Source organism: Melozone crissalis, unplaced genomic scaffold (genome assembly GCF_028551555.1).
Source record: "Melozone crissalis strain CALT ecotype California unplaced genomic scaffold, PUWL_Pcris_2 ptg000005l_1, whole genome shotgun sequence".
Taxonomy (NCBI): Eukaryota; Metazoa; Chordata; class Aves; order Passeriformes; family Passerellidae; genus Melozone; species Melozone crissalis.
The window spans coordinates 46,778,381-46,801,895 of record NW_026535783.1 but is presented as its reverse complement, the minus strand read 5'-3'; the positions used below and the strand labels follow the sequence as shown (position 1 = coordinate 46,801,895).

The window sequence follows — 23,515 nt, the reverse complement described above, 5'->3', positions numbered from 1 at the left end:
AGCCTAACTATGATTTGCAGACTTCTTAATCTGTTGCCAGAGCAGTACTGTTGCTTGACAGATCACAGAACAATCCTATATCCAATTCTGAGTTATAATTAGGGTTCTGATTTATCAAAAGATATCAAATACATAATCATAGGAAGACTACCCAAAATCTGGTGTATAAAAGTATATGGAAAATGTGCTTCACTGTATAGAATCTTTGAAAAGTCTGAGTAGAAACACAGACTGGTTCCCATCTCCATCAATAAAATTACCATCTTTAGAAACGCAAATCTTCCTGTAAGGATTGAACAACAAAGTCCTTGTCCACTATACTGCTGCTCACAACATAGGTAAGATCTTTGTAGGAGATAAAAACAATCAGATTTGGCTCACATGCTAAGAAGAGCTTTCTTCTTTTATATCCTATTGACTGATTTTGCAGCAATTGACAGAGGGATGCAGACATAGAAATACAGTAAAATAATGGAAAGCTGAAGTTTCATACCAAGCAGTTAGTGACATCTGCTTCTGTTTTTCCCTTGGACTGTAATAAGTAGTGTAGTACACTTTTTATAACTGCCAAAAGTCCCAACAGCACACATAAGAATTTAAAAGTAATGAAAAGAGAAATCTGAAAAATAGCATATTTAAGAATGACCTCTTTTGGAGGCTAATAGGCTCTATCATGGTCACAAGGACATTATGCTGCTGTACATGTGTGCTGACTTTGGCTGGGGTAGAGTTACTTTCTTCACAGTAGATAGTATCGATGCCATTTGTAGCACAAGTCCAAAACACAGCTGTGTACTAGCTACGAGGAAGAAAATTAATCTATCCCAGACAAAATCAGTACAACAGAGAAGTCAAATGCATATTTAAAATACATTGTTTAGCATTTACAAGTGAGAAGAAAACCAGAGAAGTACATGAAAAATTAATAAATCAAAATGTGCTAGTAGATATGACCAAAGAACACTGTCAGTGTCAGCAACCAAAGTCCCTGAACCCAAATAATATTACTCTTTTAAACTGCTTTTGGATTACCATCAATAAATAAGTATCTTCAGACAATCAATAGGCTTTCTAAATTGTACTTCTTCAAAAAGCCAGTTAGAAAGCAAAAATGGTAAATGAGAAAATAACATTGAGAAGTTCCTTTCCAAGCAATACACTCTACTTTGAAGTTTGAGCCAATTTCAAAGGTGGTGTTGCTCCACGCCTGTTATTAGACTAGGTAATGTGCACAGGCCAGATCAAATCTAGATTTTTTCTTAGTCTTTCTTAGCTTGCATATTGAAGAAAGAAACTTGATGATGAAAAAGCTTGTTCAGGAAAGCAGGAAATGCACAATCATGTGAAAACAAGATGTTAAAGAAGCAGCAAATGAGACTGTTAATTTCCTTCCTCTGCTTTTCCTCATTCCTTTTGAAAAAAAAAACCTGATCTCATTTTATGAAACACAAAAATGAAATTAAATTACTAGATAGTGACTACAGCTGCTGCATCTTTCTATCATTTGCCACTAGGATTGCAGCCAGGAAGAAAGAAGGCCTGCCTTTTGTCCCGAGGACAGAAGCTATACAATATGTCTTTCAGACAGAACGTACCCATGAAAATACTTTTTCAAACAACACTATGCCATACAGGGGGCAACTTAAACAATTACAAGAATTCTACTTACACAAAACTTCTGCCTTAATAAAAACAAACAGTGTGAATTCACATTTTAATCCAAAAAACTATTCTGACACTGGAAGAACTGCAATGGAATAATTTTTCTTTCTAATTTAATATACAGTAGTTGATAGAATCTAACTGAAAATATTTAACTGAAAGTATTTAACTTCACATTTTAATGAACACTAAAATTCTGACCATTTTCCAACTTACATAGCTCCATTAGTGTAGACTGTGTCACTTCCCTCCACATACTGAACCTGGGCTGGGTAGACATGCTGTACCTGTTGCACAGTCTGTACTTGCTGTACCTGAAAACAAGAAAACCGAAAGTTTGGGATATCAAAAGAAGTACCAATGCTCCAGTGCACCTAGTGGATTCTAAACAATTTGGGGTATCTCTGTTCTCAAAATTACTAATGGTGTATCACAGCACTAGCAAAGAAAATTACTGTTCTTACACAATATTTGTGCTGTAAGTTTGGTGAACAGAGGCCTAACACTGAAGATGCACACTCATACACATCTTCAGTGTCAAAGGCAAAACTGGAGAACACAAAGATGAGATGAAGTGTAACTTTGTTTTGCACCAAGCTGAAGAACTACATTTACTACAGAATAAAGTATAATTTCATTTCATTTATTCCTTTTCTTATTCTGTTTAAGTAGTAAACAGTACAAGCCTTAAAATCATAGCTCAAATATGTTGCAGTAGGTTTAGAAATAAATGCTCTCATTAAGATGCTTTAGCTCTTGTTTAACTGCAGTTAAATTACAGTGATACAGTATTTTTTTTGGGGTGTACAGTTATGGGCCAAAACCCCCAGTCTGAGTAACCCCCTTCCCAGAATACTATCAGCTATGAAAAATTCCAACACAACCTGGTTTTACTTCAATGAATTAAATAACAAGAGGCAGTAAGGGCATGGATTATCTTCACATGTATCGCTAAGGACAGTTACTTATCAACTCCTTTGATTCATATACTATTGTAGGAATATTTCAGGTCATGCAAATTTTCTCTCCAATCCTAATATTTTGTTTTCTTCCATCTTTACTAGATGAAGAACTTCAACTTTTACACCTTCCAGTTTTCAGAGAAGCCATGTTTTGGTCCAAGAGCAGTCCAGAATCTAAAACATTCTAAAGGACTTATTTGACACAACTTTACCAAGGAATTGAATCAAGAAAGTATCAATGCACTTATTTACCAAATAGATTTAACATTAGGTGACAATAATTTTTCTCACATTTATTGTTATAAGGCTACTTCAATCTAAACCATTTGGTTCTAATGACTGCAAACACCTAATCCCAGATCAGTCTGGGTTTCATGCACTTGATGAACCCCCCGCAAGAGATCTTTAAAAATATCCTAATCTAATACTTTCACCTGTGTTATGTTTTAAAAAGTTATGCAAATAAGCACATTTCCTACTTTTCCATAATATTGACTCTGATTTTAAAACAAAAATCTAAATTTTTACAGAAACCTTCCCTTAGGTTAACAGTAAAACCCAAAGTCTGAAAAAGAGAGAAAACAGCCAAAGTTTAGAATGCAGCTATATTACCATGATGAAAAATCAGATGCTTCTGTCCACTAACAGAAATAAGACAGAATATGATAGCTAAGGTATCTATTAAAATCTAAACTTTTATGATTTCCCATATGAATCATTACATAAATTGAGAAATACACCTGGTATACAATCTCTCGACTTCAAAAAGTATACTTTGAAGATGTCTCCTTAATTATTAACGCATGGTAACTGTGTACATTTCTTCTCCTAACAATATTTAGTTATTTAAAAGAAAGGTTCAGTTCTCAAAGTCATCATAAAAACTCTAATCAAAATTGTGCACATTACTACCTTAGAAAATTCTCTGAATTAGAAAATAGAAATAGCTGTACAGCAAACATCTCCCAAAATTAAATTATTTATATTTCCATCACTTTTGACTTCATAACTTAAATTAATTCAAACCATCATTTCATGGAATGGGCTTGACCCAAATCCACTGTAAGAAAGACCTGTAACCTTGTTATTAATCTGTACTACTCAAAATTTAGATCTGCCAAACTCTGACAAAATGACCCACTCACGCAATAATTGGACAAAATACGTATGTGCTTTATTGTGAAACATATATGCAACTTACTGTTGCGCTATTTTTAAAGTTTAAGTCTAGGCATATTTATTCCTTTTGGGTGAGTCAACTCTATTCCCTTCAATCAATGGGAGAAGGAGAGTCATTGTTGATCAGTCTATTACAGAACACCAAACTGATCTACTTGACCTATGCTGTGAGAAAACATCTTGAAAACGGGCTTTGTTCCTAAAACCAGTAGCTTGTCACCTGGCATGTAATGGAGATGCCCCATTTTTCTCTCAGTAGCACAGCTGGGGAAACACTGTGGAAATGATGCTGTTGTTAGTATCAATTCCATGTTCTCACCCAACTACTCCCAAAATGCACTTCGTTCCCTATTCACACATACTGAATATGGCTTAGTTCCTATTAAAAATAACCCACACTATTTTGCTGTTAATAAAGGAGACATGGTTTTCTCCCTATAACCTGCATACACTGGTAAAATGGAACTCTATATTGTGTACAAACACAGCATTAAAACAGAGAGGTCATATTCCCCTTGTATGTAAAAGGCATTATTATGTCCTCACATTATTCTTGAATACAAGCTGCTATCCATTTCAAAAGCATCAGATTCGGTAAAGTGCAAGACCCTTCTGTCAGAAATGAGATGATACTGCAGGGACAAAGTGTGTACACAGTGCATCAGTGTTTGCTGTCTATTGGACAGGAAACTGAAAAATTCCAAAATATGTTTCTCTTCTAATATGGAGCAAGAACAACAAAAATTTAATTTACCGTGAAACAAAATACCAATATCTGTTAAAATTAAAACTTTCATTGCTTAATTTCAATTTTCCAGCAGTTTTTATCTAAGTTCTTTAATAGCCTAACATGTAGTACTACTAGAAACATCAGGACTTCTTATGCATAGAAAGTAACTTGTTTTTAAAACCAACATTTAAGAATGGATATGCTACAGTGCTATTAAAACATTTTACCTACTTTTGAAAATCAAAATGTTTTTCCTTTAGCACTGAAGTTCAATACAAAGAGGGCCACTGAAGTTTTTTTTCAATACAGTAATTTAAAAAGTTTACAAAAAAACTTACTTTGCATCAGCTTCTCTGAAACTCAGTACTGCTACAGTTAAATTCATTATCCTGCCAAAGGAATCTGTAGTCACTACACAGTATTGCAAGGTACTAAGAACTTTAGAGTGAGGAAGGTTAGAGGCAAATATTTCTCCTGTCAAGCTCTGACAAATAAAATAAGGAAGGAGCCTTTAGGATGGCCTTGTACATGAAACCTCTGCCATGATGAAAGTCTTTGTTGTATGATATTTCCAATACTAATTTTATTTCCTATTTTATTTAATTTTTAATTTTTTAATGAGAATTAAATCTAGTACCTCTGAATCTTCTTTTTAATATTCAACAGAAAGAAATTAGATGAGTATATTTACTCTCTATGAGCACAAAATTATTTGAGAGAAGTCGATAATGAGGAAACAAAACACCATGAAAAATTTTGGAAAATGTGAAAAAGGTCGGTTTTTTCTTCACAACTGTTTTATTTATCATTATCTTTTCACCTCTTATTAAGCTGTTAAAGGAGTGGTATCAGCTAAGTCACATAGCTTTTGGGGCAGAGCAGAAATTGTTGACTATTCTTGCAGTGCTGTCCAGAGGCCTAAAACTAAATGGCCTTCTTATATTAAAAAATTCTCTAATAATTAATTGAAATGGGCTCAAAATAGAAAACACAATAAAATATTTATGAAACAGCAACAGTATGCCTGTTTAAAAATTATCTTCTAGGGTGGACTGGTGAATTTTCTAGCCATGGTAATTTTCATTATTTTCTGGCTGGAAAACAGAAAATTAACAAAAAACTTTTGCAATTTTTGACTTAAATAACAACAGATAGTAGAGCTTTCATTCCTCTTGCTTCGGTGACTCTATCCTGAAATAAAAAAACTGGAATAGGATTAGAAGCAAGTAGCTGAAATGTTGCAGGACAGCAAGAGGTGAATGAAAACTTATTTCAATATACATGTGTAGTTACATTTACTAGTTGAAGAAGAAAAAAAAGGCAAAAATAAATTGTATTCTTAATTATACTACCTCGGAGGGACAAATAAGGGACTATTGATGAAAATTTGTCAACAAAATAAAGCATATAAAAGCATACTGAAATGCTGAAATTACACTGAAGCATGAATCAAAATGTAAGAGTAAACTTTGATTTCCAATAAAAAGTGCTTCTGTTCAAAGTACTACTAAGCAAAGACTAAAACAACAGAGCAATATATATATATAAGGGTTTTTAAATTCCGTTTTAAAAAGAACATATAATTATCCACTGTGTCTTTGCAAACAGCATGTATGTGCAACATTTTCTGTCCTTGGAGATAAAAATAATTTTTTCCTTCATTAGTATGGATTACTTTTGGCAAGTAACATATAAATAGCACATGCTGTAATATTCTAAGCACATTCATATTTATATAATAGCTAATGTCAGCTCATGATTATGTGTTTCATATGCTAAACATGAGTTTGCATTAGGAGCAATTTTGATTAGCAGAAGTCTGCATCTCCAGTTAATGAATGACAGAATGCTTTGTGAATGCGATGGCCACTGAATTCAGTGACTGTGAAGAAATGCTTTGCCCAACTTGAGTTGCATGGACATATTTTTACAAAACCTCTTAATTTTATTTTTCTTTCCCCAATTCTTCCATATCACATGGCATAAACTCAAAAATTAGTTTAATTTTGAATCCTAAGAAGCTTACTGCACTGAGCTGAAGACTGCCTGTTGAAAAAGCAATCATATATTAATGAAAAATCCCACTATTCAAGGAAACAGAAGACAAAGAGAACTTCTTAGGCTATTTAAACAAAATTTAATTACACTCCCACATTTTTGGTCTTACTGTTGTTGCTTTTTGCTTCTTATTCCCTCTATCCCATCTCAACAGTGACTTCCGCTGTGTTGCATGAAACCAGTTGCTACTAGAGCCACTTCTGCAAGAGGAAAAATCCAGGTTTTCATAAATGGTACCTTTATTGTTCCTATTCTTGTAGCTCTACAGCAGACTTTTATGAGCTGCATATTAATACCAGCTATATGGAAATTAGGGATTTGTTTTAGCTGGAAATATTAAAAGTTACTAATTTGTTGATTGCTTTTTCAAAAGACAGGATGCCTGAGTACTAAGACAGCTGCTGCCCTTCCACTTATTCAGCTTGCTCTTCTTCTGGGCAAAAATATTTCATTTTGAAAAAATGAAAATTTTTTGTGCATATAAGAAACATGATGTCGTGAAATCAACCCCAAATTAATGCATTCAGGCAATGTCATTTAAACATGACATACATACAGGAACAGAAACTTCAGAAACAGAAACCTCCCTAGAAAAATGAAATACTATACATTTAATAGTAATTAAAAACAAATTAATCTAAAATTGCATTATTCACTAGAAAGTACTAATAAATTACTGCAAAACATGATATGTACATTTCAGCTTACACAAAATTGTTCCATATACATGGAAACTCATGTTACACTATCCTTGAATTTAACAAAATCCCAGAAGTGTCCCATTGTTTTTAGCAATGTATATTCACAAGAAAATATAATCAAAATTTGAATATTCACACATAATTTGGATACAGTTGAAATCATTAAGCATGTCCATTATAAATCATAGAAAAAAACCCCCACATTTTATATACTCTTGTCTAAAACCTTCTCTCCAGCTTTCAGCATTGGTAATTTTGAATGTGCAGAAATAATAAGTCCTCCCTCAGCCATCAAAAGAATGTCATTAAAATAGTCATTATAATGGCTCTTTCTCCTAATTTTCTTAACGCAAATTGACTTATTCCTACTAAAGGTACATAGAGGCAATATTAATTTTATGCCAATGAAATTTATACACAGGTAAATCCTCACGACAGATCATACCTGCAATTTCCTCAACACAGTGATTGTTTTTATATTTGCTATTCTTTTTTTTCAACTCTGGAATTGAAATTACCTATACCACCTACATTCTTCATCACATTTCCTGCTGGCATACCATAGTCACATCTTCACTCTTCCCTTCCTCCTCACTGCTTCCATAATCTAATCATCTGTCTATACACATATCTCCCATACATACGTGTTTCAATCACTGCAATACTGTCTGCACTGGACTTCTGAACATTCTTGTTGGATCTTCAATCCCTGTTTCTTTATATTTCTTTTCTCAAACATTATGCTGATTATACAGTCAGTGTTAAGAGTCAATTAGAAAAATATAATTTACTATGTCCACAGGGAAAAACATTCCAGTATAATGACGGTGCATTCAACACAAGGTGATACTCAGAAGTACCAGTACTAAAGGAGATGTACAAAAAGGTGATGAGAAACAATTTATTTTGTTCTATTTGAGTGTTGTTCTATTTGAGTGTAGTTCTATTTGAACTACACTCAAATAGGGCAACAAAAATACTGCTTGCTGTTCTTATTAAGATATAATCAAAGAGGGAAAAACCAAATCTCATCCTTGGCTTCTATATTTTGACACACATGTAACATTATTAATGGACAACTAGCATTACTTTAGAAAAGATATAGACAGTTGGTGACAAAGATTAATGCATTATTTATGTGAGAAAATATGTTAAGGAAAACTCCCAGTCTTTCCATTCATGAGACTCTCTGGCAGTCACACTCCCACTGCAGAGACTTCAACTGCTGGGCCTGAGGTTCCTTCAGGAGGCATCTGCACTCAACAAACAAGGAGCCAATTCTATCCTAGAAGTTTTCAAAAAGGTAGAAACTTTGCACAAACAAAGTTTACAAATACCAAAGTCCTGCTCATTCTCCATTTTTCTGTAGGAGTAGAACACAAACTCATAGAATCTGACCATACAGTTCAATCAATACAAATACTAGAACTGCTATAAAGTATCCTATATGACACTAACTTTTTCTTACCAGTTTTTACCAGTAAAACTTTTTTTTACCAGTTTACCAGTTTTCAGTCCTTCACACTGACCAGTGCTTCACAAACTCAGTATGTAATATTAGACCATTGTATATACATCTGATAGGCCCAAAACAAGCAACCATCTAACACTACCAAACTGCCATCTTGTATTTGAAAAAGCGAAATACAGAAATAGCAAGGAACAAGTCATATAAATAACATGTATTAACATTTGTCATCATAAAAGAAGATATAAATCAAACAACTATCCTTTGTATTTCACAAAGGAAAATAGTCTTTCACTCAGAAATCTTACAAAAGAGTTATAGACAAATCTCCTACAAAGTGTAGCTAAGACTAATCATTGTACTATAGTAATGGAACTACAAGGCACTACAAACTGAGTCTACACAACAGGAAAAAATATAACTGAATGTATGAGACTGCAAAACACATATATGAAAATGCACTGGAATGTAAGAACTTAACAAATGCTTAAGAGTTTAATTGAGAGAGAAGCACTCCGCCAGCACAGAAATGAATGGCACTGTTTAATAAAATACGTCTAGTTCTCATATTATTCTAATTCTCTGATTCAGAAAATGGAAAGTCAGATTTTAATGAAAAACATCAAATATCATCCAGAATACCCATCACAGGACAGCTAATTTCTGTGCTTTCTGGAAAAGTCTTAGACAGTTATCGTGGCTTTCACACTGAATCCCCATTTTCTACCTCCATATTTTCCTTTTTAGCTCCCCATTCTCTTCTGCCTCCATTTCCTCTAAAGCTCATGGGGGCTGCATAGGAGTAACCACCTCATGTAACAGAACAGTGCATTGTGCTGGCTGCTACATAAATCTGCTTCCTTCCCTGGCAAATTTACATTATGAGTTATTGATTGTCATATCACAAAAACTTTCATGACATTGTGCATATATCTGCATGCATTGAAGTCTAGAAGTGCAAAGAACTGTGCTTTTCTTATTTACATTTGTATTGTACTTACTTGGACATCCAAACAGATGAAGAAATGATATAGTCAATAATTTCAGAAACATATGCATTATTTAAAGGAAAAAATGTAAATATTCAATAACATGAAGCAATTTGCTGTGAGCTACTGCATGAATTATATAATAAATAGAATCATGTATGAGTACTATCAGAGCTTGTCAGATGCTCTAGTTAAGGAACGGATCCTGAAAATAGCTTGCTTTTCTCTGGTTATTTTAATTCCAGCAAACTAAAATTGATAAAAGCAGAGCAAAAGTTCCTTTAGCAGTCTTGCACAAAATCAAGTTCTTCATTATATTGTAAAGAATTATTATTAGGATTTTTTTTTCAGTCTTAAAATTAACAGCCACATACCTGTTGCTGAACTGGTACTTGCTGTACTACCTGTGTGGGAACTGCTGCCTGGCCAGCCACAGACGTCTGTAAAGTCACAGTTGAACCTGTATCCGCCCCAGTCTCTGATGTCTGCATTGTGATCTCTGAATAAAATTAAAATATAAAATCCAAAAGTTAGTGCATAAATGTTTTTATTTTGCCACTTACATTAGCACACTAATTCGTCGTTTATTTCTATTAATATTTTAAAATTAGTTAATACTAATCTTGTTATGAGCCCAAAGATTTTTTCTCCTACTAGCACAAGTGTTTGTATAAATAGAGTTTTATGTTATTTTTATCTTATATTTCAAATATCTTTTGCTTACATATGAACAAGTGTGTCACTTATCTGAGCTTTGTCCCTTTAGGAATAACTCAGAAAAATCAGCAGCAGATCTTCTTTCAGCTTGTAAATAACTGGTCAGCATTCGAAACCATATTTTCTCTGTCTTACTGAATTACACTAAAATCTCTATACATTCAAATGCAAACCTGAACTTGAAGCAGGCCACAGAACGAAGGCCTCTACTTTGGAAACGTTTGGAACCTTTGAAAAGCATTTAATGAGTCACAGTGAAAAAGCCACTCAAATAACCTTCTTTAGTAGAAAGCATTAAAGCAATTATTAAGAAATTTTTGTACTCTAAAACCATTTAGAAATATATAAATGGTAGACAAGTGCCTATTATCGTGACCCTGATGTTTTAAGGAAACAACAAAATTTGGGTAGAATGAAGAAATGGTTCATTCTTCATTCTTCTTGATGAAGAATCAAGGAAAATGCCTGACAAAGAAAACTTATCAGAAAGACAACCAAGAATGACATCTTCATATGAAACATAGACTGTGAGGTGCAGATTCCTCAAATTTGCACAGCCAAAATGACAATACAATTTAATGGTGACAAACCAAAATGAATTCAAAATTGTGAATCAGTCTTTTATTTCCTTTTCTTTGTAAATTTTTTAAAGCAGTGGATTAACCAATGAAATTAATAAACAGATGAGGCAGCTTCTTCTTCACCCGGTACCTTCAAAACAGAAGACTGTATGTGTCTGTGAACAATCATAGTGAACAAGCACAAATTACTGGTCTGTAATCCAAATGTTCTGTGAAAATTTTACTGGCCTCAGTCTCTATTAATCTACATTAGCTACAAAATACTTTGGCAATCTGAGAACCACTGTCAGTAAAAATTAGTAGCTCTATCATGCATAATAGAAGAGATTTATATGGGAAAAAAATTATAGATACTTAGAATGACCTATGCAAAGGATTTTTTTCAGTTTAACTCATGCAATCCAGATGGCTGACACTGAAGAAACTTTAATACCTACCACCACCACCAAATAACTAGCTCCTCCAAAAACTCAACAATTTTTTTTAGACAAAACCATAATAAAAATATTGAGGGACGTACCACTAGATAACGGGAGGAATTAATTCCTGTATGAAAAAAAAATTCACTGTTCTCCTTACAGAACCAGGTGTCAACATCAAACTTTCCTCTCAAGGCTGCATTCCACAGCAGTTTAAGCTGATTTAAGACTGGGTTTCTGCAGTTCCTCCCTCCAACTGTCTCTAGTTCACTTTGCATTCAAATGTAGCCACTGCAAAGCAGGAAACAGGTATATAAATTTGGTCAGGTGATTGGGCAAGGATCTTGCCAGTTGGGACCATTCTTGGTTTAAATTCCAGGAAGCCATGCCTATGGAACACCTGATCGATTTAAATTCCTCTTCTTAAATATTAAGAAAGACTGATAAATTCTTGATCAAACTAATTTCAGATTAATCAACAGACTCTCAGAGTCTCATGTTAACTGAACCCTGTACTTTTAAGCAGTGGATGCACTTCAGGACCCAACACACCTGACAAAAATATCAGCATACAAAAGAATAAAGAAGCAGAACTTCAGATTATATTTATATGTTAAAATCTTAACAATTAAAATGGATGTTCACACAATAAATATGGAGGAGCTGGAAGCCTCAAGGCTGCTAGAAAATCACGACCTAGTTGTGATTTACTCAGAGTTGGTGAGATGAACCCCATGGCTGTAGTGCAGGCTGTCCAGAAAGAACAGGTGAGGAAGAAGAGATGGGTATATTGTGTTTGTCTGGCAAGGCTTGGGTAGCAAGCATGGGGGGACTACATGGGTGGCTTCTCTGAGGAGCTGCCACAAGCTTCCCCTGTGTCTGATGAAGACAGTGCCAGCTGGATCCAAGATGGAACTATTGCTGACCAAAGCTGAGCCCTGAGCCCATCAGTGACAGTGGTAGTGCCTCTGAGATAACATATTGAAGAAGGGGGGAAAAAACTTACTGGGCAGAAGGACATTACAGTCACAGAAGAAAGGAGTGAGAGTATGTGAGAGAACCTGTAGACACGTCAGTGAAAGAGCAGGCTTCAGAAGGTACCTGAGCTGAGATAGGAGCAGGTTTGCTGGCAGGACCTGTGACTCCAGGGGAAAGTAATGCTGGAGCAGCCTGGTCCTGAAGGGCTGCACCCCATGTGAGTGATCCATGCTGGAGCAGTTTGTTAAGAACTGCAGCCCACAGGAATGACTCACAGAGAAATAAAATACATGGAGGACTATCTCCTGTGTGAAGGTCCTTACACAGAAGCTGAGGAAAAGTGTGAGGGAGGAGTTCACCACCTGAGAAGGAAACAACCACAGAAACAATGTGTGAAGAACTGATGGTAATCTCCATTCCGAATTCCCCTGCACTGCTGGAAGGGAGGGGGTAGAGAATCAAGAATAAAGTTAAGCCTGGGAGGAAGTGGAGAGTGGGAGGAAGGTTTTTGAAGATTTAGGTTTATTTCTTACTATTCTACACTGATCTGATTGGCAATAAATTCAAATAATTTTCCTCAAGTCGAATCTGTTTTCACTGTCATGGTAATTGGTGAGTGATCCTTCCCTGTTGTTATCTTCCTCAATGAGCTTTTAGTCACATTTTCTCTCACTTGTCCAGCTGAGGACTGGAGGAGTTACAGAGTGGTTTTGGCGAGCACCAGGCACTCAAGCAGGACTGCTTCCATTGTTCTGGTTTAAGTCTCTATTCTAAACACAAAATTTTATTATAGTTCGGTACACTGTACACATTTTTCCCTCTAGGTGCCATACAATATGGTCTGACAGTCAACCAAAGTATCTTCCTATTTACTGGAAGTTTTTCTAGCACCACATCAATGATGCAGTCAGCATAATTCCTTTACATTGCATCAGTATTGAGAACACACTGCTGGTTTTGGCTAGGATAAAATTAACCTTCTCCACAGAAGCTGGCACTGGGCTGTGGTGAACAGAGGGTTGATAATACAGAGATGTTTTTGTTACTGCTGAGCAGGGCTTGCACAGAGCCAAGGCCTTTTCTGCCTTTGGCATTGCCACACTGGGGAGGAGACTGGGGGTGCTCAGGAGGTCAGGAGGAGATGCAGCCAGGACAGGTGACCCAAACTGACCAAAGGGATAATCCAGACCCTGTGATATCATGCTCAGTGTGCACGTGTGATGGAGCTATCCAGGAGCTGGCTGAACACCTGCCTGTACAAGGGAAGCACTGAATTAATCCCACGTTCTACTTTCTCTTGTGTTTGGCTTCTGCTCTCCCTTTTAAACTGCTCTTATCTCAACCCCTGAGCTCTTCAGCTTTTACCCTTCTGATTCTATCCCCAACTCCACCAGTGGGAGAGTGAGTGGCTGCAGGGGCTTGGCGGTTGGCTAGGATTAAGGCCAAAGAAATAATCTAAATGCAGACTCTCACATTTTTTCACTGATACTCCATGTAAGTAAAGGAAGTGAATATTACAGCAGAAAAGACGTCATCCTTGCCTAATTGGACTGTCAGGTGTATGACAAACAACAGATGAATGTTTGGCAAGGTCCTTTTTATTCTGCCTAATCAAGCAGTTGGACACACCCATCTGTTAATGGTATTGCTTTGTATAGCCAGTGCTTGTTGCATGATGTGAATGTAAGCTAAAAAGGCCGAATTCTGAAAGAAGACTAATTAACCTCTCCAAGTGGGAAAAGATACTGTCAGGACCCAGCTGCTGAATGCAACAAGGTTAGTATTTCCTCAGTATAAAGGGCAGAACTTAGGCACAGCTGAAAATTATTCCTTTCCTATATATTCCGTACCATTTTGTGTTGTCTGTTAAATTTCTTAAAGATTTTTTAATATACCCAAATTCTCAGTTGGAATCCTTCTGTTTTTGAGACTTGAAATATGAAGACAGAATGATTTAAGAGTATAACTTGTTCTAATACTTATCAAAAGGGACTGTTAAAATGTGTCAGATTACGGTTTATTTTGCTCTTGGACTACTTCACACTGAACTAATTTACTTTTTTAAGCGACCAGAGTTTGCAAAGTTTTGTTCAGCTACATATGCTTTATTGTCTAGATCAAATAATGTAGCAGTCTTTAATTCAATACAGAAAATGAAAGCCTGTAATTTACTTTCAAGTGCAGCAGGAAATTTCTTTTTTCTCCTCTAGAAGCCTAAACAAAACATCACAGAAGATAAACTGAACTAGATCTCATAATCACATGCAGTAATGGTAGGCTTTTAATAGTCAGAATAAAAGGCTGATCTTAAAATCTTATCTATTTATAATGATGAATAGCCAATATACTAATTAAGAATTTGCAGCAACATAATGTGTTTCACTATAAAGGAAAACTCAAAACATTGTTTCAACAATGAATACAGAATGCTTGGCTCCTGAACAAGAGTATAAATGGAAACAGTTTTCAGTAATATACTAGTTTCACATAAGCATTCCTTTTCAATTTTTGTATAAACAAAAATTTTATTAATAATTGACTTCATAACTGTGTTACGTAACCCAAGAGCAGAAGACAGATTACACAAGCTATTCACAGAGGATGAACAGAATATTACAATAGTTTCTAGATACTAATGTAATTCCATGTTAGAATCCCAGTGTCTTACTAAACACTACTTGATTGTTTGTCTTTTCCCAAGGTTCTTGAGAATACCAAAGTAGGCAGCTGGACTCTCCCTGGTATGGGTACTAGTTGCTAAATACTGCAGTTAGCAATACAAATTTCCTTACTCTTTTTTCAGCTTGTCACAGATTTATGGAGGAGTAACAGTTAACTGATTGGCACAGAATGAAGTTTAGAAGCTGCCTCTCGGGACTTCCATAACTACCTCTGATTAGTAAAACCCAGTAGAAGAGTAACAAACAGAAGGGTGAGACACAGAGATGCACATGGGAAGAGACCTGTGCAAGTAAAAACTCCTGGTAACTCCCTCAAAGAAAGTTCATAATATAAAAAAGCATTGTCTTTTGCTGATGATCAGTTGTTTACTACGTCCCTAAGAATGGTACAGTACTAGTCAACAACAGTCACAATGAAATCCCATATTGCCAGGAGATCACAGCACATGGGTGCTTAGATTGAGTGACTACTTCATGACACTCTCACTTTGATCTACTTACTAATTTTACCTTCAAAATCGCCAAAATTGTATCTTCTCTTGCTGGAAAATTAATCAGTATTACACAGCAGCCTTACCCATTAGCTCACACTAGCACCAAGATTACATTTACTTACAGGCTAAAGCTGCTCAAAATTTTTTTTGAGAGAAAACTAGCAAACCATCAAACAATTACATTTATGCTATTCTAAAGCATTAGTTTGCCCACTAGAGAGTCTGTGAGTAGAAAAGTCCAAGAGGTGCTTTCCTTCATCCTGGGTCAAAGGGTGTTAGGAAGAGGGCACTGATATTGCATGTCAACACTTCATTATAGAACCAGCATTAGCAACAGGGCTTCGTTTTTTTTTTTATGACTATAGAGCCTTCTCTGAGGTTAACAACTTGGGAGAGCTGGGATATGCTTCATTAATTGGGGCAAAGATATTTCTGCCAGCATGATTGCTGACCTGGTAGGAAGGGACTGGAGCAAGAAGGTATGGGGAAGAAAATATTTTCCAGCAGCCCAGTGAAGGAGTGGTGGACACGTTCAACAAGCAAAGGCCTAGGGTGACATGAATGAAAGGCAACAAATAGTCAAATAATGAGGCTTAAGCAGGGTCACCTCCAACATGTGCGTATGAGCAAGGAAGCAGCTACAAGGCATGTTTATGAGGAAGCCACACAGATCATTTTTCAGAAATCAGCATGCTGAAGTGCCTGACTGAAGAGCTCATATGTGAAGGCATATACAACGGCCCCACACTCAGCAGGGTGAATAAACATGAGGAATAGAGACCTCTGTGCACTTGCAGGACTATCGCCTTGTTAGATGACAGTCATGTGCTGGGACAGCAAACAGGACTGAATGGCAGCAATGGAGGGACATTAGCTATCTAACCTTACAGTTTGTTTTTTTCAGAAGTAAAAATGTCTTCAGGAAACAATCTAGGATGAAGTTCACAGGAACTTCCTTGTTGGGATGGTGTTTTGTAGTGTTTAACCAGAAACGAGTTTTGATAAAGAATTTTATTACAGAACATTTCTACAAGCTTAGTGTGCTTTCTAAGTTGCTATTTACACTGCTAAGTCTAGTATATTATGGCTTTTAATTCGCACTTAATCAAGCATCCATCTTTAATAGTATCCATCTTTAATAGTACTCGAGTAGTTTTCAAATACTGAGGCATCTGTCTTTATTATATTAGCATAACTGTCACGAGGAGCTGGAATGAGCATGTTCACAATCTCCCAAAAATATCTCTATGCAGAATAATAGTTACAGTAGCAAATGAAATTTCTAGCTTGAGCCAAGATCTTATTCTAGGGCACTAATGATAACAGCCGAATTAATTATAAAGTCTAACATGTATAATGCTACTTCTTCACACCTTTCAAAATTATTGACAACACAATGTATTTTGATTACTGTCTGAGGAAGAACATGAAAGCAGGAGAACCACCTGAACAAAACAGCTTTTTTTGCTTCTGCATAACTTATACAGTTATGGAGAAAGTAGATCTCTAGGTTATTTAAGAAGTTATGGGTGTTTGGGTGGGTTTTTCTCTTCTAGTATGATACTGTGCTGCAGTCCTTTCATCAAAAGATTGAGCATGTACCTAATAATAACGATACAAAGGGAGAAAAAGTGATGTCAAAATGGAGACTCTATTTATTTGGACCGCTCAGTAGATCAAAACATAAAATGAAAAAGTAAAAACATTATCGCTGGAAAAATCTACTTTATTAACAGAATGAGCAGTATTAGAAGAAATAGCTTATGTTCTCCCTGTGTCACCTCTGTGTCACGAATTTTCTGTTTGTGATTCTTACTACTGGACTTTCACCAAATGGCAGAACAGTCCCAGAGACTGGAAGGGACCTGCTCAAGCAGTGCTACCCTACCTACCTGCTACTCAGGACCACGTCCAGGTGACTTTGAATACAGCCAAGAATAGGAATTCCACAGCCTCTATGGACAGCTCGTGCCCATCCTCGGTCAGCCTCACAGAAAAAGCCTTGGTTCAGGTTGAGAGAGGACCACCTCTTGTATCTACACTGGGCACCACTGAAAAGAGTCAGATCTGCTTTAACCCATGTCATAACCTAATACTTAAAAGTTATGGTATTATTAATACACTGGCAACTTTCAAATGCTTCAGAGTTAGCCATTTCCTCACCAGGTACAAGAAGAAGGAAAAAAATCATGCCACAGTTATTGCCCCAATGGCTCTGTTGATAATTTTTTCCCTCACCCATCACCTTAGCAGTAGTTAAACAGATGGTGAGACAGGTGACAACACACAGTTCCCCTATGAATAGGGGCAGGGGATGCCAATTAAGAAAAAAAAAAAAAGAAATGAAAAAAAAAAAAAAAGAAGTGGAAAAAAAAAAAGAGAATGTAGAGGGAGAGACACAGGTTTCACCCAATAACAGCCTACCACATCACATTTAGGTTATCACCAATATCATTTGCCAAACTAGAATTTACAGTCACTGGATAGGAAAGAAGGCTTAGGATAAAAACTGATGAAAACTCTTAATGGGCTATTTAGAGTAGTCTAGAAACTAAAAGTGGTTCAATATTAAAATATCTTTAAATTTTGGAAAATGTACAGAATAAAAGGTTCAAGAGAATGATCCTGTCTTGCTACATCATATTAGAGAACAACAGCTCTAATGTAAGATTGTGCATCTATGGGAAAAGAAAATGAAGAGAGGCATCTTTTCCCTTATTCTGAACTACAGCAAAGTTTGCTTCAAAATCCATACATCACAAAATTATCAGATTCCAAACAGGTAAAGCTTTGGTTGTTTCACTTAGGATGCATAAATCTTAATATTTCAGTTTTTGAGAAGCTGAAGCAGTTCAAAACATTGGAAACAGTGTTACAGGCTCATACATACTTGACGTGACTTTAAGCAGACAGCATGGATACTGATATCCAAACCTAATCCCCACAATATTTAACTTGTGCCTAGTACACATACTACAGTAAGCAGATAACTATGTGATGGCACCCTGTGTATACAACACCTTTGAATTAGATGAAATTCTGTATTTTTGCTGGAAGTATTACATTACAGTAGAATTAAAATTTTAAATTATTTAAACAGGAAGTGTTTTGATAGTAGCACACAACAAAACTAAGCTTATGCTAGAACAATTTACTAATATGTACATGTTAAGTAGATGTTTAAATAAAAAAAGGGATCACACTGTCTGGCAGTATACCAAGTTTTGGACATATACCTCTGTAGCTCCTGTTTCTACTGCGTGATACTCTTCTCTTTACTAAGATACAGAATACTGCTCTGAGATTTGAGAATCCTAGTGAAAAATACTGTTGACACACTGAAAGTTATTTGGAGACATATATTCTAAACATCTCAGATTTAGGGTCTGAAAAACAATGATAAATTACCACAGAATTGTAGAATCATTAATACTGGGAAATATCTCCAAAATCAAGTCTGACCTTTGATCAAACACCACCATGGCCACTAAACCATAGCACAAAAGTGCCAGGTCTGCTCATTGTTTGAACACTCCCAGGGATAGTGACTCTACCAGTTCCCTGGTCAGCCCATCCTAATGCTTAACCACAGTGAAAAAATGTTTCCTAATATCAAATCTGAACCTCTCTAGGCAACTTGAGGCCGTTGCCCCTTGTCCAGTCACTTGTTCCCTGGGAGAAAATGCTGCCTCTCATCTTGCATTGTCTCCTTTCAGGCAGTCATAGACAGTGGTAAGGTTCCCCTGAGCCTCCTTTTCTCCAAGCTTGAACATCTCCACCTCCGTCAGCTGCTCTTCACAGGACTTGTACTCCAGACCCTTCCCCAAGCTCCACTGCCCTTCTCTGGACATGCTCCAGCACTTCAATGTTCTTATATTGAGGGGCCCAAAACTGAACACAGGATTTGAGTTGTAGCCTCATCAGTTCCAAGTATGGGGGGACAATTCCTGCCCTGCTCCTGCTGGCCACGTCGCTGCTGATTCAAGTCACGATGGCTTTCTTGACCAGATGTGAAATCCATCTGGTTACTAAATACAAAGCTACAGCCGTCTTTTATCTATGAAAGTACAAGGAACAAGACTTCAACAAGAATATTATAACTCTGCCACTAGGAAGGACTAGATTGCCTTAAAACAAAGAAGCAAGCTAAGACAAACCCTTTCTATGTTGACGAGGGAAACATGCAAAATAGTCTTAGAGCTGGGATATCCGCAGGATTACTTCAGGGATAACTATATGTAACCGACTTAAACAATGAATGGAGCGGATAAAATCTCACCAGTTTCTCCCATTCCTGTCTTCCTCAACCTGCAATTTTATTTTGTAAGAGAAGGATACATATCATGCATGTCAAGAGACAAATTAGTGACTATTTTACTTTGCTAATGACTGAGACATCATCTGAGGCATATCCTTCCTTGGATCTTTCCTTCCCTGTACCGAGACGGTCTATTTGTGAAACATACCATTTTATTCTTGCTCTGAGACATTACCTTGCTTGCTTAAAACAGAAAAATGAATAAATTGTTATTCACCTTATACTCAGACACCTAAAAAGAATGAATTAGAAATCACAAGTACAGTATTTTATCATATTGGCTTGTATGCCAGTCTCCAACTATTTGCAAGAAACAGATGAATGGAAAGATGTCTGAAAACAGGTATCAACCCTCAGAAGAAACCCGAGGACCAGTGTATTTGACTAGTGCTAGTGATTCTTAGCTTGTAACAGACTAGAAGTAGACCATAAAAATTGTGTGTCTGAAATCTGGAGATTTGATCAGTGCCTCTCAGAATATTACAACAGTCCCAATTATCCAATAATAATAGCTGCAATAATTCACACCTTAGCTGCAACTGGCACTCTGCTTGGTATGGTGTCAACACACATAAAATGGAGAAGAAAGTGCTGGGAATGCAAGATAATTCTGAAATACAATGCAATTAGAAAATAATTAAGATGTCAATAGGCAGGGAATGTAGAAGATGATAAGGACAGTGCATCCAGATGAACTTCAGCATTCTCATTTACATCTGTCATTCTGCACCTAGCAGCTGTGTAGCCAAACAAGCCTTGCTTATTACCCTCTTATCCTAAATTACTCTTACTCATGCTTATATTCCTACTGAAAGAGGATTAACTGAAGAAAAAAGAAAGGAAAAAAAAAAAAAAGAAGTCTCTAGTCATGATGTAATTTTGGCTGGAATAAAGTTCATTTTCTTCATGGTTGTTGGAGTGGGACTACTTGTTGGATTTGTGCTGAACACAGGGTTGATAAAATACAGCTGCTTTTGTTATTGCTGAGCAGGCTGCTTACAAAAAGAGACAAGGCCTTTTTTGCTTTTGACACTACCATGCTGGTGAGGAGACCGGGGGTGCACAGGAGAGAGGAGACATGGCTGCAACATCAGCATATAAAATGGGGGGGAAGAAGGAGGAAGAGAGGGACATTTGGAACAATGGTTATTTGCCTTCCCACATCACCACTATGTGTGATGAAGCCCTGTTCTCCTGGAGATGGCTGAACACCTGCCTGCCCATGGGATGCACTGAATTAATTCCTTGTTTTTTTATTCTGCTTATGTGTGTGGCTTTTGCTTTCCCTCTTAAACTGTTTTTATCTCAACCCATGAGTCTTCTCACTTTTCCAATTTTCTTCCCAATCCCAGTGGCAGGGAAGTGAGTGAATGGCTGCATGGGGCTTAGCTGGCAGCTGGGGTTAATTCATAAGAGTCCTTTTTGGTGGCCAATGTGAAGCACAAAGAGTTCAAGACAACAACAGATTTGACTCAAATGTACTAGATCAAATTTATAGCTAATGCCATTTAGCTAGTAAAGAGCAGTTTCCTGTGCTTGCCATGTGGCTTGCTTGCCTGACTGAATACTAAAGTCTAGTGCTCATTAGTGGCCACTTGTTGTCTTTGCTGCTCGCTGCAGTGCTGTGCTGCTGATCACCTCACTGTGTTGTGCCTGAGAGCATTTTGAAAACAGCCATGGCAAAGTGCCTGGGCTGGCAGGTGGCCAGGGCATTGTGGCAGTTTTCTGTGATGCTGTACTGGAGAGGCTGCAACACCAGTGTGAACTTGAGTAGAAGGATGAGTCCACTTTCAGTCCATGGAGGACCCCACGGTGGAGTAGCTGGATAACTGAAAGCAGATGGGACCCCACAATAGGCTCATGCTGGAGCAGGTTCCTGGAAGGACCTGTGAATGCACGGAGACAGGAGCCCACCCTGAAGCAGGTTTGCTGGCAGGACTTTTGACCCTGCGAGGGATCCATGCTGGAGCATGCTGTTTCTGAAGGACTGCACCTTGTGGAAGGGACTCAGGCTGGAGCAGGTCATGAAGAGCTGCAATCTGTGACAAGGACCCATGCTGAAAAGGTTTGTAGAGAACTGTCTCCTGTGATGGTACCCCATGATGGGTAAGATATTCCCCAGCAGCCTGTTTTGCTGAAGATCATGGTGAGACATGCTGTCTCTCTGCAGCCCATGGAGGTTCACGGTGACCACAGCAGGAAATCCTTGCTGGTAGGCAGGGTAGAAACAAGTGAAGGAGTTCACTGCAATGTTGAACCATAAACCTGGCCCAAAAGGATGAGAGACAGAGCTCATAATTGATATACCTTTAAACTGTTGCTGTAAGCCATGATTTGAGTCGCACCTTACAGGAATTACCATGACACTAACAACCCAAATCAATGGAAAAGAAGGAGCTTCAGTGCAGCAGGGACCTGACCTGAGCTGGCTTTGGTGCCCAGTTACTCCATGCAACACACCACCTCCCCTAACCCAAATGACCATCAGAACCGATGGAGTCCAAAGTCACAGACTAAATAAACTCAAAGGCCCTTTTGTAGACATTTTATGAACATCTTGCTGAGGTGGTTCTCAGACTAAGGCAATGCTATCTGTGTATTATATCCAACGGAAAATTATTACATCAAATGGAAAGCAGGTTGTGGTTAATAAGATCATACTGAGTAGTATGGCACCCGAGCATGATGTAAATGCCAGGAAATAAGGGCTGGAATGTGCTGGGTTTAGCTGGGGCAGAGGTAATTTTCTTCATAGTGACTGGTATCATACTGGGTTTTGAATTTCTGCTAAACAGAGGATTAATGACACAGAGATATTTTTCTTATTGCTGAACAGCGCTTGCACAGAACCAAGACCTTTTATGCTTCCTGTACCACCCTACCAGTGAGTGTGCAAGAAGCTGGGAGGGGACACACTCAGGACAGCTGACCTTAACTGATCACAGGGATAACCCTTCTAATTCTCTCCCCCATCCTGCTGATGAGAAAGTGAATGAGCACCTGCATGGGATTTAGGTGCCAGATGAATTTAAACCATACTTAAACCTAAAAATATTCCAAAGAATAAAATGCAGTGCTTCTGCATTCTGTCAGCACTGACAATGAAACCATGAAGAAAGAGCCAAGTTTTGTGAACGCTTCAGTGCAAAGCTTCTTTACTGATCACATTCAGCCATAAATTATGCAGAATGCTCTGGGCAAGGCATGCAAACTCTTCCTTAGCATCAGAGTAATTAACTCTGCCTTGAAGCCTCAGTCAGCCCTGAACATTGGCATAGCTTGCTCATCATGGTTTGCACAACACCAGGCAGATTTATCCTCTGAACTGCCTAAACTGAAAAAAAATTTCTGAAGTTATTTCAAGGACATTAAACTTTCAGACCTAGGAACTGATAAAATAATTTACAGGAAGGTGTGGAACCTGAAAATATGGAACTTGCAACGGAAAAATTTTTAAAAATTTAATATTTTAGTAACTTCAAGGCCTAGATCAACCACAAATTGGTGGCTTAGTATTTCTGACTTACCAGAAGGCTTGTAGGCTCTAAAACCATCTGATATTTTGTGTATCAACGGAT

General features: G+C 37.1%; 1 protein-coding gene across 2 annotated transcripts in view; it reads right to left on the bottom strand.

Annotated features, from left to right (window-relative positions):
* Positions 1-23,515, bottom strand: part of RFX3 (regulatory factor X3) — a 106,907-nt gene that overhangs the window by 46,919 nt on the left and 36,473 nt on the right. For both annotated transcript variants that reach the window (XM_054283191.1, XM_054283198.1), the window contains exons 2-3: positions 10,124-10,248; positions 1,879-1,976 (exon numbers count right to left, since the gene is read on the bottom strand). In XM_054283191.1, the coding sequence (XP_054139166.1) occupies positions 1,879-1,976; positions 10,124-10,240 (215 nt within the window). In that variant the 5' untranslated portion in view covers positions 10,241-10,248. The remainder of the gene's footprint in view (positions 1-1,878; positions 1,977-10,123; positions 10,249-23,515) is intronic.